This window comes from Rhodamnia argentea, chromosome 3 (assembly GCF_020921035.1).
Source record: "Rhodamnia argentea isolate NSW1041297 chromosome 3, ASM2092103v1, whole genome shotgun sequence".
Lineage (NCBI taxonomy): Eukaryota > Viridiplantae > Streptophyta > Magnoliopsida > Myrtales > Myrtaceae > Rhodamnia > Rhodamnia argentea.
The window spans coordinates 8,085,200-8,099,467 of NC_063152.1; the positions used below are offsets into that span (position 1 = coordinate 8,085,200).

At 39.0% G+C, this 14,268-nt stretch overlaps 1 protein-coding gene across 1 annotated transcript; it reads left to right on the forward strand.

Annotated features, from left to right (window-relative positions):
- Window positions 1-13,498: 13,498 nt before the first annotated feature.
- On the forward strand, window positions 13,499-14,268 carry LOC125314034 (uncharacterized mitochondrial protein AtMg00810-like). The gene is made up of 2 exons (XM_048275491.1): window positions 13,499-13,581; window positions 13,782-14,268. The coding sequence occupies exons 1-2, from the start codon at window positions 13,499-13,501 to the stop codon at window positions 14,266-14,268; spliced, it is 570 nt and encodes a 189-aa protein (XP_048131448.1).

Consider the following 14,268-nt stretch of genomic DNA (forward strand, 5'->3'; position numbering starts at 1 on the left):
GGTCCTGTTTCGCTGTCGTTGCGTTTGAGAGGGTCTTTCGGTATGTTGAGGCAGATGGTATTGAAGCCTCATCCTTGATTGAAGCTGAGTTGAACTTTTTTTTTTTTTGAGAGGTTGTTAGTGTTTAAAGATAAAAACAGAGGATTGAAGAAGTGTTTTAGTACTGAAGAAGAAAAGGAAGATACGTATGTGCAGCCAACAAGGAAATCTTCTTCTATTTGATTTCTCAATCTCAAATTTAAAGTCTAAACAAACTGAAAGTGAGAGAATCATGGATCAAAATCCCAACAACATATCTAACAATTTCCTAAAGACTAGGACAACATGATTTTATTAACTGAAACAAACTAAAGAAAAAAGAAACGTATTCAAAGAACACGTGCAGCACTGAAGCAATTTTATAACACCCCTCCATGCTTTAGGTGCTGCAAATCCCGAGCTTCTCCCTTAGATCTTCAAATTTGCTTATAGGCAATGGCTTCGTGAAAATGTCTGCCAACTGATTTTCTGACTTGCAGTAAACAAATGTAATTTCGCCTTCTTTCTGCACTTCCCTTAGAAAGAAAAACTTGATTTTGAAATGCTTAGTCTTCCCATGAAAGACTAGATTATGAGAAATTGCAATTGCTGCCTGATTATCAACAAGAATTTCCGTGTTGTTCCACTGCTTCAGGTGCAAATCACATAAAATTTTTCTTAGCCAAATTGCCTGATTGACTGCTACTGTGGCTGCTATGAACTCAGCTTCTACTGTGGACTGTGCTACAACTTACTGCTTCTTAGAGCACCATGAGAAAATTCCTGAACCAAGACTAAAACAATAACCAGAGGTACTTTTCATATCATCCACGGAACCTCCCCAATCACTGTCAGAAAATCTCAACAGCTTGAAATCATGGTTTTTCTTAAACTTCACACCAAATTCAATTGTTCCTTTAATGTATCTCACCACTCTGTTTGCTGCTCTTAAGTGCATTTCAGTAGCACAATGCATAAAACGAGATAAGAGACTTACAGGAAATAAAATGTCTGGTCTTGATGCTATGAGGTACATTAGACAACCAATCAGACTTCGAAAGTAACCCTCTTCAACTCTGTCAGTCCCATCCTCTTTGCTCAAGCTCTCCTTTTCATTCATTGGAGTGGCCATTGCCTTGCAATCCTCCATATGAAACTTCTTGAGAATTTCCTTGGCATACTTCTTTTGACAGATGAAAACTTCATCTTCCAACTGCTTAATCTCCATTCCCAGAAAGTATGTCATTAGTCCAAGGTCTGTCATTTCAAATATTTGCATCCTTTCTCTTTTGAACTCTTCAACAAGCTTGGCATTACCACCTGTGATTAAGAGATCATCAACATAAAGAGAGACTATGAGCAGATCATCTCCCTTATGTTTCACATAAAGAGTAGCCTCTAATATGCTTTTTTCGAATCTGAGGCTTGAGAGATGCTCATGTATCTTGCTATACCATGCTCTAGGTGCTTGTTTCAAGCCGTATAGAGCCTTATTGAGCAAGTAGACCTTCTCCTCTTCACCTTTTTCACGAATCCCTCGGGCTGATTAACATAGATCTCCTCCTGTAAAATACCATTCAAGAATGCAGATTTTACATCTAGTTGAAACACCTTCCAACCCTTTTGAGCTGCCATTGCTAACAAGAGTCTTATGGTGTCCAATCTAGCCACAGGTGCAAAGGTATCTGAATAATCAACACCAAAAATCTGTGCATACCCCTTAACTTCAAGTCTAGCCTTGTATTTGTTGATGGAACCATCTGCATTTAACTTGGTTCTGAACACCCACTTTACTCCAATAACCTTTCTATCCTTCGGTTTGTCAACAAGCTCCCAAGTCTTGTTTTTTCTTATCATTGACAACTCCTCTTCCATTGCCTTCTTCCAGTTCTGGTCTTTAATAGCTTCTTCATACCCTACAGGTTCACAAATGGGCACATTGCATCTCTGATAGATATCAGAGAGCAGTCTTGTTCCATGGATTGGTGGATCATCTTCCAACTCTTCGTGCCACTGTTCTGTTGCTTGCCCTTCTATTGTTTGGAAGGGAAGACTAGATTTCTGCTTGCTCGTGGATGCTTCTTGCATTTGTTTCCAGTTCCACTTCTCATCTTCATTAGAGAACACATGTCTACTAACAATTATCTTCCCTGTTTGAGGTTGATACACCTTGCAGGCCTTGGAGGAAGAACTGTAACCCAAGAAGATGCCCGGTTCTGACTTCTTGTCAAGTTTATCACGCTTGACCTGTGGAACATGAGAGAAACACATACAACCGAATACTCTAAGGAAATTGAGTGAAGTTTTATAGCCATATCATGCCTCAAATGGAGTTTTGTCCTCTAATGCCTTGGTAGGCAATCTGTTCTGCAAGAAAACCGCAGTACTTGCGGCCTCAGTCCAGAAATTCTTTAGTAGCTCCTTTTCATGAAGCATGCATCGAGTCATTTACATTATGTGTCTGTTTCTCCGCTCACTGACTCCATTCTGCTGTGGAGTGTAGGGAGCGGTGAGTTGGTGCTTGATGCCTGATTCTTCACAGAACATGTTGAACTGCTTTGAAGTATACTCTCTTCCATTGTCAAACCTAATGCATTGAATGTTGCTACCACTTGCTTCTCCACCATTTTCTTGAACATCCAGAACGTGCCAGCCACTTTTGATTTATTCTTCATGAAAAAAATCTAACACATTCTACTGAAATCATTTATGAAAATAACGTAGTACTGACTACCTGCGAGTGATTGAGTTCTTTGAGTACTAGCAACATCTGTGTGGATTAGTTGCAACTTGTGAGAGGCTCTCCAAGTTGACTTAGGAAATGGATTTCTATTTTGTTTACCAAATTGACAGGCATGAGAATTCGGTAAATGGTCTGCAAAGACTGGTAAACCATTTGACAGCTCCTTTTTCTTCATTAGCAACATTCTTGAAAGGTGACAATGGCCTAGTCTCTTGTGCCATGTCTCAGTCACATTCTCCTCCGTGGAATAAGCAGCTTGCACCTCCTTGGTTGGTTCAAATGAGAAGCTCTTGCATCTCATTTTTGCTTTGACGATTTCATTTCCATTTGCATCTTGAATGAGGCAAAGTTTATCTTCAAAGAATACCTTGAATCCTTTTTCAATGAGCTGACCAACACTCAACAAATTTTGGTCAATATCACGTACAAAGAGAACATCTGAAATTGACTTTGTACCTGAATTTGTTGAGATAGCAATGGTTCCATTTCCCTTCACCAGAATATAGTCACCATTTCCTATTCTGACCTTTGTGATTGCCGTGGGCTACAATTCTTTGAAAAGACTTCGATCATGAGTCATGTGGTTTGTACAACCACTATCTATTAGCCAACTCACATTTGATTCTCTGCTTGAGAAGCAAGTGGCTACAAACAATTTATCTTCCTCTTCTTGGTCTGTAACTTGAGCATCTTCTTCCTACACCTGATTTTTATTCCTGCATATCACTGCCTCGTATCCAAGCTGATTGCATTTGGAACATTTGGCGTCGGGTCTCCTCCAACATTTGAATGGAGGCTGACCTTTCTTCCCACAGTGATGGCAAAGAGGGTATTTACCCCTGAAATTTCCATTTCTGCTTTTGTTGCTACTCGAAGTAGGAAAAACCGAATTTCCCTCTTGGCTTTTCTTCTTTTTCTTCTTGTTTTTGTCAGCTTCATGATGTTTTGCAGGTAAGGCTCCTTCAATTTCACCTTCCTGCCTCATAGCTCTTCTTTGCTCCTGCACTTGTAAAGCATTCAACAGTTCTGCCAGAGTGATTTTTGACATATCCTTAGTGTTTTCTGAGGATGTAATTGTGGTCTCAAATTTTTTAGGCATCGTTACGAGGATTTTTTCAACAATCCTTGATTCTGGCAGAGAAGAGCCAAGTAGTCTGACTCGGCTTGCAATGCTAAACAACCTGTCAGAATACTCTTTGATGGATTCAGTTTTTTTCATCTTCTGCAACTCAAAGTCACGTACCAGATTCAGCACTTGCATCCCTCGGATCCTTTCGTCTCCTTCGTATTCAGTCTTGAGATAATCCCATATCTCCTTTGCTGACTTTAGAGACATGATACGAGTGAAGATGTTGGATGAGACCGCAGCAAACAAGCAGGCCTTTGCCTTTGATTTCTTTGTCTTCTTCTCCTTCGGTGCTTTGATCTGCGCCATGGTGGGATTGTTAGGAAGAGCAAGAATTTCATAGTCTTCTTCCACTGCTTCCCAAAGATCCAAAGCACCCAAGTATGTCTCCATGCGTATTGCCCAAATCTGGTAGTTGTCTCCGTCGAACACCGGCGGAGCAATTGATGAGAAACTAGCTTCGGCTTCCATGACGCGTCAAACTCACACACAGATCCCTTAAGAAGAGTGCTTTGATACCAATTTGTTAGTGTTTAAAGATAAAAACAGAGGATTGAAGAAGTGTTTTAGTACTGAAGAAGAAAAGGAAGATACGTATGTGCAGCCAACAAGGAAATCTTCTTCTATTTGATTTCTCAATCTCAAATTTAAAGTCTAAACAAACTGAAAGTGAGAGAATCATGGATCAAAATCCCAACAACATATCTAACTATTTCCTAAAGACTAGGACAACATGATTTTATTAACTGAAACAAACTAAAGAAAAAAGAAACATATTCAAAGAACATGTGCAGCACTGAAGCAATTTTATAACAGAGGTGAGGATTTCGGAAGGCCAGCTGATTGTTCTGTTCAAAATTGGTTCGAGTCTTAGTGCAATTTAGCCTGGTTGAGGGAACTTCCTCAGAAGCCGCATAACACGATTATGCTTTTGATTTGTAATCGGGTCCTTTGGGGTGAACAAATTGCTTTCTATTTCATATTTAATCAATTTATGGATAGTTACTGTTTCCTCTTCCTGGAGTTGAGGAAGTTCATTCTAAATTTTATCACATTGGAATCTGGTTTACATCGTTTGCTACTCTGCCTGATGTCTACTAGTGCAAATGGACATTGTGCCTTCAGAATAATTATCAAAAGACCACAGAAAAACCAGGTGGCATAGGGTCAGTCTATATCCTGCTCAGTTGTGCAGAATCATGATTCCAACAGGTCATGATAAATTGTCAATGGAAAGTAGTTGTTTCCCGTTTATCTAAATACTTAAAAAGAAGTTGTTGACTAGAATGAACTTGCTAGCTCCTGTGTTTCGTTGATTCATGTACTTTTTCTAAATCCAAAAATCATTTGGAACTCAAAATCCAAAGAACTTGTCTATTCTAGAGTCACCAAAATATGTGGCCCTTCATTTGTTTTCTTTATCTTCAGAAATTGCGGAAGTGAATAGTGTCGAGACAAATGAGGCACTTTTTTGAACTCTCAGTAGCTTCATTATGCCATGTGACTTCAGCGAAACATCATAGCTTTTGCTTACCAAGTCTATAATAAAAGGCACGAGTGAATGCTACCACTATATGCAAATGACCTTTTATGAATAGGCTTTGGGAAGAGTGAAAAGCCTTCAATTGAGGCAGAGATGAAATAGGAGGGATAATTCATCTCTGTTGTATTTCTTTTCAGTTGATATCTTAGCCGGAGAATTAGGAACATGCAGATTATCATAACAGGAATGATTGATGTCCATGATAATTATCGTTCATAGTAACTGTTGTTCCATCGTGTAAAATTGTCTAAGCTCATCAAGTTTCGGAAAGAATTTAGGTTTGCTATCCAATTGCAGGTCAAGTGTGACTCAGCGTTTGGGAATATTGATGAGGAGGAATATTGCCATCAGAAGCTGTTTGTGGGTTTGGCTTAACAACTAAAGAGGGTTGAGATTGTTGGGTCAGATGCTGATTGTCTAGAACTAAAATCTGTGCTTTTCCTGGTAAAGTTTTTGCTTGGTGATGCACTAATGTTGAAAAAGTTGGTCCTCAAAGCTAAAAGACATGGAAGGCATGAATTGAAAGAGAAGTTAGTTGAACCTGGCAAATTGCTCGAATTCCACCAGCAACTTCTATGCCTCCCAAGAGCTTCTAAGAATGCTAAATTGAGTAAATTGAGTTTAGAAGGCATTCAGCATAACGAGCAGAAAGGCAAGGAGGTGTTATTAGAAGCAGCAGCCGGATAGAATCTAATCCTGGCAAATTGCTTGAATTCTACCAGCAACGGCTATTCCTTGCAAGAGCTTCTAAGAATGCTGAATTGATTCAAGAAGGCGTTCAGCATAACGAGTAGAAAGGCAAGCAGAGGGAAGGTATTATTGGAAGCAGCAGCCAGACAGAATCTGAAAGGTTTGATGTCGGTGCAGTCCTCTTTTTGAAAGATATTCTCCGGTTTCCAGAGATGCTCAGAAAATAAGAGCTTCAAAGCCACATGGAAATAATAATGCTCTTTATGAAAGGTACTCTCTGACTATTGTTGTACAAGTTTCTGTCACTGTTATGCTAACTTAGGGGTTATAAGTCAGACAAAGAAAAAAGTGCTTTAGAAGTGAAATCCATTATGCTGCTGCAAAATTTCTGAAATTTCTGTAGTGAAGATTTTCAATTTCTGGCATGAAGTTACAAGCTAAGAAACAGACTGGTAGATGGTTGATTGATGTCTTGTGTTATGCGTTCCTTTGTCTCGCCTTGATGCAGTGAAGTATTGATAGGGTGGCTCCAGTTTGCAGTCAGGCACAATGTCGAAGAGGCATTGGTAACCTTGCAAGCCTGGCGCCTCAAAAGTTATGCCTTGCCGCCAATATTGTTCCGCTACACTATGCAGGTGAGTTTGCACATGTGCCAATGCTGTTTGCCGTCATCGTGGTTGATGAAAAAAAAAATCAGGATTTACGTACACGTTTTAGAGGTACATCCTTTGGAAGTACACCTATGAACAACCCTTCCCGCTTGGAGGATCGAGTCTAGAAGGCGTCCAGTATAGCAGGCAGAAAGGCTAGTAAAGGCAAGGTGTTTATGGCAAGCAACAGCCAGACAGAATCTGAAAGGTTTGATGTCAATGGTGCGGTCCTCTTTTGGAAAGATATTCTCTAGCTTCCGAAGATGCTCGGGAAATAAAGTCAGCCTCTAATTTCTTCACAGTTTGTTGCAAGTCAATATAGCTTTTATTTTGGTAAAAACTTCAAAATGGTGCTTGTTTGACTGGCCTATCTTTGTTGATAAGACACTTAAATCTGAGCAAGGGAGCACCATGTGAGGGACTAGGAGACTAGTAAGAACTAGGATTCAGTACATTCGTTGCCCAGGAGAGTCGAACCGCGGTTCTTCTTACATTGTTTAACTCTTTGCCGCTGCTAGCAAGACCTCGCTTTTAACAATAGTCAAAGACAACCTAGCTATTTCAAAAGCTATTTGGTAGGGTAGAACTGGCCGTGGCAATGACCATCTTCTCCAGCATGAGTGCAGCTCTTGGTAAAAGCAGCATTGGTAAGGGAAGCTTCAATCCGTCATCGTCAAAAGAATGAGCTGCGAACCAGGCAATCTCCACGTTCTTTGCTGAGCCAAGCATAGTGAAGATTTGCAGCGGGCAGAATTCCTCTGCATCGCAGATAAGAGGGAATTGCCGGATTAAACATGGCCTGCACATTTATTGGTAACAAGACTTAGTGATCCGTCCAAAGTGTGGATGAGGATAAACATGGACACGAATCACGTTCGCCGCTTGACTAGGGAATGATTTTCTACGTTCAAGTTTGATATGCATTCATCACAAATTGAAAAGAAAAAAAAAAGGCACACAGAAGGGGATTGAATTTCGGGTGGTGATGGCAAACGACATGGTCTGAGTGTTTCTATCTGGCCGAGTGTTTTGGAGCTTGGGTGGTGATGGCCAATGGCTCGGTGGAGTTCGAGCTTGACCCGTAGTCTCAACATTTAACCAGGCGTGAATGTTTGTTCTCATCGATTTGAGTAATTCATCACCATATTTTTTTTTTTTAAATTCAAAAGTAAATGAGGATGATCAGATTGTTTCTTCCAAATTACATCTCGATAACTAATCAGTCACGTTCGCAATGTAATGTCCTTTAGCCTCCATGGGCCCGAAAGGGCGATGTCGGGCGTTCCTTAACGAGGCTATATAGTTATAAAGTCCGGCTAGGCCCGGCCTGGCCCTGCCCATTTCTCCAGAAACATCTGAATGCTTCGCTCATTATGCTGCCTTCTATTACACTTGTAATCCGGTAATGGAGAACATTTTGACTGCAATATAGTACTTGAGCCAATCCAGAATGTTTTCTGTTAAGATCTTAAGTTACACTTGTAATCCTCGCTTGAAGTAAGCTTTCGTGCATCCATTCCCCCTTGAGGCCCCATAGTTGAAAAACAAGATTTGTTTTCTGATTCAGATATTGGGTTGGAGCCTGCCAACAAGAAATAATTCTAATTTACTCCAGCTAAATGTATAACATCCTTATACTGGCGTCCTGATGGCAACGTTGCTGTCTTGGGACTGGAAGACAATACAGTTTTGCTGCAGGATGCCGAAGTAAGTTTTCCATGTTGTTACTTGAACGTTACCCTTATTACTTCTCAACTATAAACTCCTCCTGCAACAGTCCTTAACGAGCGCGTTCTTCTCTAATCTATCTTGGGAAAGAGTCTGAATTGCTCAAAATCTGCATGATGTGATGCAAACAACAAAACTTGCTCAGCAAACATTCATGTGCTAATAGAGATGGCAAGCCATTTTCATTTGTCATATCTGTCAATGTGAAGTTAACAACGGGTTGCTCGATAAGTCAATCTGAGTAGGATAAGATTAAGTAAATTTATTAGAAAACTCTATTCGAACATGACCCATTTGTTAAATAGATCAACAAATTACAAGAGATGAATAAGCCGTTTGACTAATTAGATTCAATTGAATGGGTCATTCCAATCCTAACATGTCTGACAGAGCATGTGTAAAATATGCATATCTTCATCAATGTCCAATAAGTTTGAAAAGAAACGAGCCATAAACTTGCAAAATCTTCGGTTTATAAGAAAAGTTAGATTCATATGGTATGACAAATTGTAATCTATAAACTTGTGGAAACGAAATTCACTGATGATGGACTTACTGAACTAAATATAAACAAGTCATGATAGTTCGGGTTGCTAATCAAGTTGGCACTATTGTTTAGTTAGACAGATTACATGAGTCAATTTGTGTTTTGTGGTTTGAAACTTGAACCTGGAACAAAATTCGTCTATCAATTGTGTTAACTGTTAAATAGGTAGCCACAATTTTGATATGACATGATTTCCAATTAAGTGTCACCCTTAGTTGCCATGGGGAAATATGAGTCATGAATCAAAAGGTTAAATCTATTGATTGTGGATTGTTTATGTTTGAGATTGGTATTCCATGACAGATGTAAATTAATTGTAAAGTAAGGTGTTATTTTTATTGTTAGGTAACAACTAATGATAAAGATACTTCAAATTCACGTAACCTCATTATTTCCAGACATGAGATATTTCAACAAGTTATTTTTCTTTTGTCAAATAAGTACCCATTTGACTGCAAGGACACAAAGATCGCGTACATGATAAAGATGGGTTTTTGTGCTTCAGTATACTTAGCAGTGTGGTCTGTCAGATTCAGTCAATGAGTCCTTTTTTCCTTAGTTCCTCGATTATCTTTTCTTTAATAACATTTATTGCTAACTCGGTGACCTTTCGGTCCATATTCAGAAGATTTAATTCTTCTATCATTTCGCCAGCCCTAATGCCTACAAGAATAGCTAGAGGCAGATCATAGATTCGAAGAATTGGAAATAAAGAAAAAAAGGGGTTGCAAAAGAGGTTGAATGAGCTTTTCATTGTATGTCCATCCACTTATACTTGAAATATTGAATATTCATATTGAAATTTAAGTTAGTTACTTCAAAAAGTCTTATGTCCCTTATAATAAGAATTAATTAACAATGATTTCGATTGATGTTATTGTTGTAATATTTATTCTAGAATTAGATCCATAATTAGTGGGCTAATTGATGGAATATCATAGATTCCATGATTAGTAGGCTAGTTAATGGGATTTCATATTTTGAGAGATTTAATTGTCGTATTGTTAGGGATCTTATTGTACTGATTGATTCCTTTATTAATATAAATACGAGATGATGCTCTAAGAAAAAGATCATCAATCCATTCCAAAACTTCTTTCTTCTTACATAAAATTCTTCATGATATCAGAGTTAGTTTTCTAGTTCCCACCTTAAACCACATTCTTCGTTGTGTACCATCATCATCCCCACATCTTTTTGCCAAAGCTTGAGCTCTCTTAGTTAATCTCACTCTCTTTTATTTTTTGGCCTAACCTCGGCCTAAATAGAGGTCACTTTTTATGATCTAATCAGCTCATAATCTTTTTTTTTCTCCTTTCTCTTCCATCTTGAGTTATTGTCATTTAATAGTGATTTCGGAAAATTTTGGTAATAAGGACGATTCTCTTACTTCTGAAACCGAGCGGAAATATGAAAACATTCTCTTCCCCTTGAGTTCGGTTCGGTTTGATGGCTTTAATTACCTACTTTGGTCACAATCTATGATGATCGGTATTGCATCCGGAGAATGTCTTGGTTTTCTCACGGGGAAGAAACCAAGACCTACTACTCCTCCAATGGCCCTCTCGAGATGGTTGGCTGAAGATGCCTCTATAAAAGCATTTCTTTTGAATCATATGAGTGATGGTATTCGTAAACAATATATTTTTATGCAGACAGCACGAGATATTTGGGTATCGATTATGGATACCTATTCTAAGACAGGAAATGATGTTCAAATTTATGAATTGAAGAAGAAGATCCGGGAACTTCATCGGGGAGGTATGTCCGTTAGTGTTTATTTTTCAAAGCTACGTACTTTGTATCGGGAGCTCGAGGTTTATTACGACACTTATGTGGGACTTGCTGCGGATGTCGTTGTTCGACTTCAACAAAAAGAAGATAAGAAACATGTATATCAATTTCTTATGGGTTTGAATCTGGAATTTGATATCGTGCGTCAAAACATTTTGCAAAAGGATCCTCTTCCTACCCTTTAGCAGGCCTATACCTTGGTCCATAAAGAAGATAACAGGCATCACTTATATTACGTGACTCCTACTCTTGCTCCCGATCGCTCTTATTATGTCTTCCACATTAAGATCCTCTCCAGTTCATATCTCGCGATCAATAAATAAGTCATCTATTTGCTGTGATTATTGTGGTAAACCTTATCATATTAGAGAGCAGATCTGGAAACTTCATGGAAAATCACTAGGAATCGATAAAGGCAAAGGCGTGAATAAGGGTTGTTCACAAGCTCATGAAGGCGAGGTGGTTGCGCTAGCTAGTTATGAATCTGCAAGTCCTAGTGATATTGGAAATTTTGTTACCAAAGAGGAGATGCAGCAAATTATCGGGGATATGATTAATCTAAAGGGTCATAATTCCTCTTATGTAGCATCTAGTGCATCTGCTATATCTTCTACCACTCATCCTTTTTCGGGTATATCTTTCCATTCATCTCCTTGGATCATAGATTCGGGAGCTTCTGATCACATGACAGGATGTTCGAGGTAGTTTGAATCATATAAAACATGTTCCGGACAAGACAAAGTTAGGATAGTCGATGGATCTTTTTCTCCTATATCGGAAAAGGGATCAAATTCTTGCACTCCATCCTTGACATTATCGTCGGTTCTTCACGTTCCTAAATTTCCAAATCAATTACTTTCAATTAATAGTCTTACTCGAGATCTCAATTGTAAAGTAATCTTTTATCCTACATATTGTGTCTTTCGGGACTTGGTGACGGGGGTAAAGATTGGCGGTGGTAGTGTATGTGATGGACTTACCGGCTATATGGATCACCGGCAGCACCTTTCCTGGCTAGCACTACTGATTTCAATTCGGCTGCTATTTCTTCTCTGCGACAATGGCATCGACGTTTGGGGCATCCACCACTTCATACTCTCTATCATTTTTCCTAGTTTAAAGAATCAAGTTAAAGATTATCGGTTTTTTTGTGATACTTGTGCTTATTCTAAGCAAACTAGAACTATTTGTCCAGAGTTAAATAATAGAAGTCTCGTTTCATTTGATTTGGTTCATTTTGATATTTTGGGTCCTTCCCCTGTTAAATCTGTTACTTGGATATGATTGGTTTGTGACATTTATTGATGATTATAGTGGAGCAACTTGGATCTTTTTACTTAGACATAAAAGCGATGTTTTTGAAGCCTTCAAAATCTTTTTCAAAATAATTCAAACCCAGTTTAATACTACCATTAAGCCTCTTCGAACGGATAATGGTAGAGAATAATGTGCTTCTTCCTTTCAAAATTTTTTACGAGAGCATGATATTCTCCACCAAACTAGCCGTGTGGATACCCCTGCACAAAATGGTGTAGTAGAGCGAAAAAATAGACATCTTCTTGAAGTTGCGCGTTCTCTTTTGTTTCAAATGCATGTCTCACCGTCCTCTTGGAGTGAAGCTATTCTTACAGCTACTTACTTAATTAATCGTATGCCATCCAGGGTTCCGTTAAATAAAAGCCCAATTTCCGTGTTTACTAGGAAACATACATTTATCCTCCCACCAAAAATCTTTGGGTCTGTTTGTTTTGTTAGAGATCATCGGGTGAAGAGTAAATCGTCTCCCAAGAGTCTTAAGTGCATTTTCTTGGGTTATTCCTCTTCCCAGAAAGGTTATAGGTGCTATCATTCATCTACTCGTAAGTTTTATATCTCCAAAGATGTTATCTTTAATGAGTCTCAAGCCTTTTTTGATAATCCACCCTCCAAGATATCTAATTTGAACCTTTTCCTGAGCTGTCGATGCTATTATCAACATAGCAGATAGAGGAGCCTATTGTGAATCAAAGTGTACTCCATGAAGAGGTCTCACATGTTCAAAGAGATTATTCACATGTTCATTCTCATAAATAGACTGCTATGCCCGGTAATCCTCCTGGTGAGTCTTCATAGGCAATACCAGAATCCAATGCAGCACCGTCGGAGCCTAGTCCTATCGATGATAACAATATTGAGGATGAAACAACCCCAATTGCTCTCCGTAAAGGTAAACGGTCTTGTGTTGGTAAGCCTCGGTATTCTATCGATGAATATACTTCCTATTATGTTCTTTCTCCATCATATTCGCCGTTTGTTTCTTCTTTAGCCTCTGTGTCTATTTCTAATACTTGGCAGATTGCTATTCAACAAAAAAAAAAAAAATAGAAAGATGCCATGTTAGAGGAAATGGAGGCTTTGAAGAAATAGCATACTTGAAATTTGATGCCTCTCCTTCTTGGGGAGAAAACAGTAGGGTTCAAATGGGCATATATAGTCAAGCAAAAAGCTAATGGAACTATGGATAGGTACAAGGCTCGACTAGTGGCCCGAGGATTCACTCAAATTGCAGGTGTTTATTATCAAGAGACGTTTGCCCCTATAGCAAAGATGAATATTGTGAGGATTCTTATATCATGTGCCGCAAGTTATGGTCGGGATCTTCAACAATTGGACGTGAAGAATGCGTTTCTTCACGGAGAACTTGATGAGGAGATTTACATGCACATTCCACCAGGTTTTGCAGATGGCACTACTGTTGGAAAGGTTTGTCACCTCAAACATTCTCTATACAGGCTTAAACAATCACCTCGGGCTTGGTTTGGCGGGTTCAAAAAAGCTATGCAAGCTTATAGATACACCCGGAGTAATGCTGATCACACCTTGTTCATTCGCCGCAGTAGATCTCTCTGAACTTTCTTAATTGTGTATGTGGATAACATTGTGGTGACTGGAAATGATACTAGTGAAATCGTTAGATTGAAGAACGCATTGGGAAAGGAATTTGAGATTAAAGATCTTGGAAAACTGCGATATTTTCTTGGAATTGAAGTATCTCGCTCCTCACATGGGATCTTCTTATGTCGGCGTAAGTACATACTTGATCTTCTATCTCGGATAGGAATGCTTGGATGTAAATCTATTGATACTCCACTTGACTCAAACGCGAAGATTTGGGCCAAGACAGGGGAGCTAGTAGATCGCGAAAGCTATCAAAGGCTTGTTGGAAAGCTCATCTATCTTTCTCATACTCGTCCCGATATTGCCTATACGATCGGTTTTGTAAGTCAATTCATGCATGATCCGTATACTACTCATATGGATGTTGTGACTCGAATTCTTCGTTACTTGAAAGGCACACCGGGTAAAGGTATATTGTTTGGGAACCATGGTCATTTGAAGGCTGAGACATTTGCTGATGCAGATTGGGCCGGTGATGTGGATGACAGTTGA

Bases quoted from the DNA above. Each gene is read 5' to 3' on its own strand.
- LOC125314034 (XM_048275491.1), top strand. From the start codon at position 13,499: ATGCGTTTCTTCACGGAGAACTTGATGAGGAGATTTACATGCACATTC. The intron at 13,582-13,781 runs GTTTGTCACCTC...AAATGATACTAG, and splicing joins ATGGCACTACTGTTGGAAAG to TGAAATCGTTAGATTGAAGA.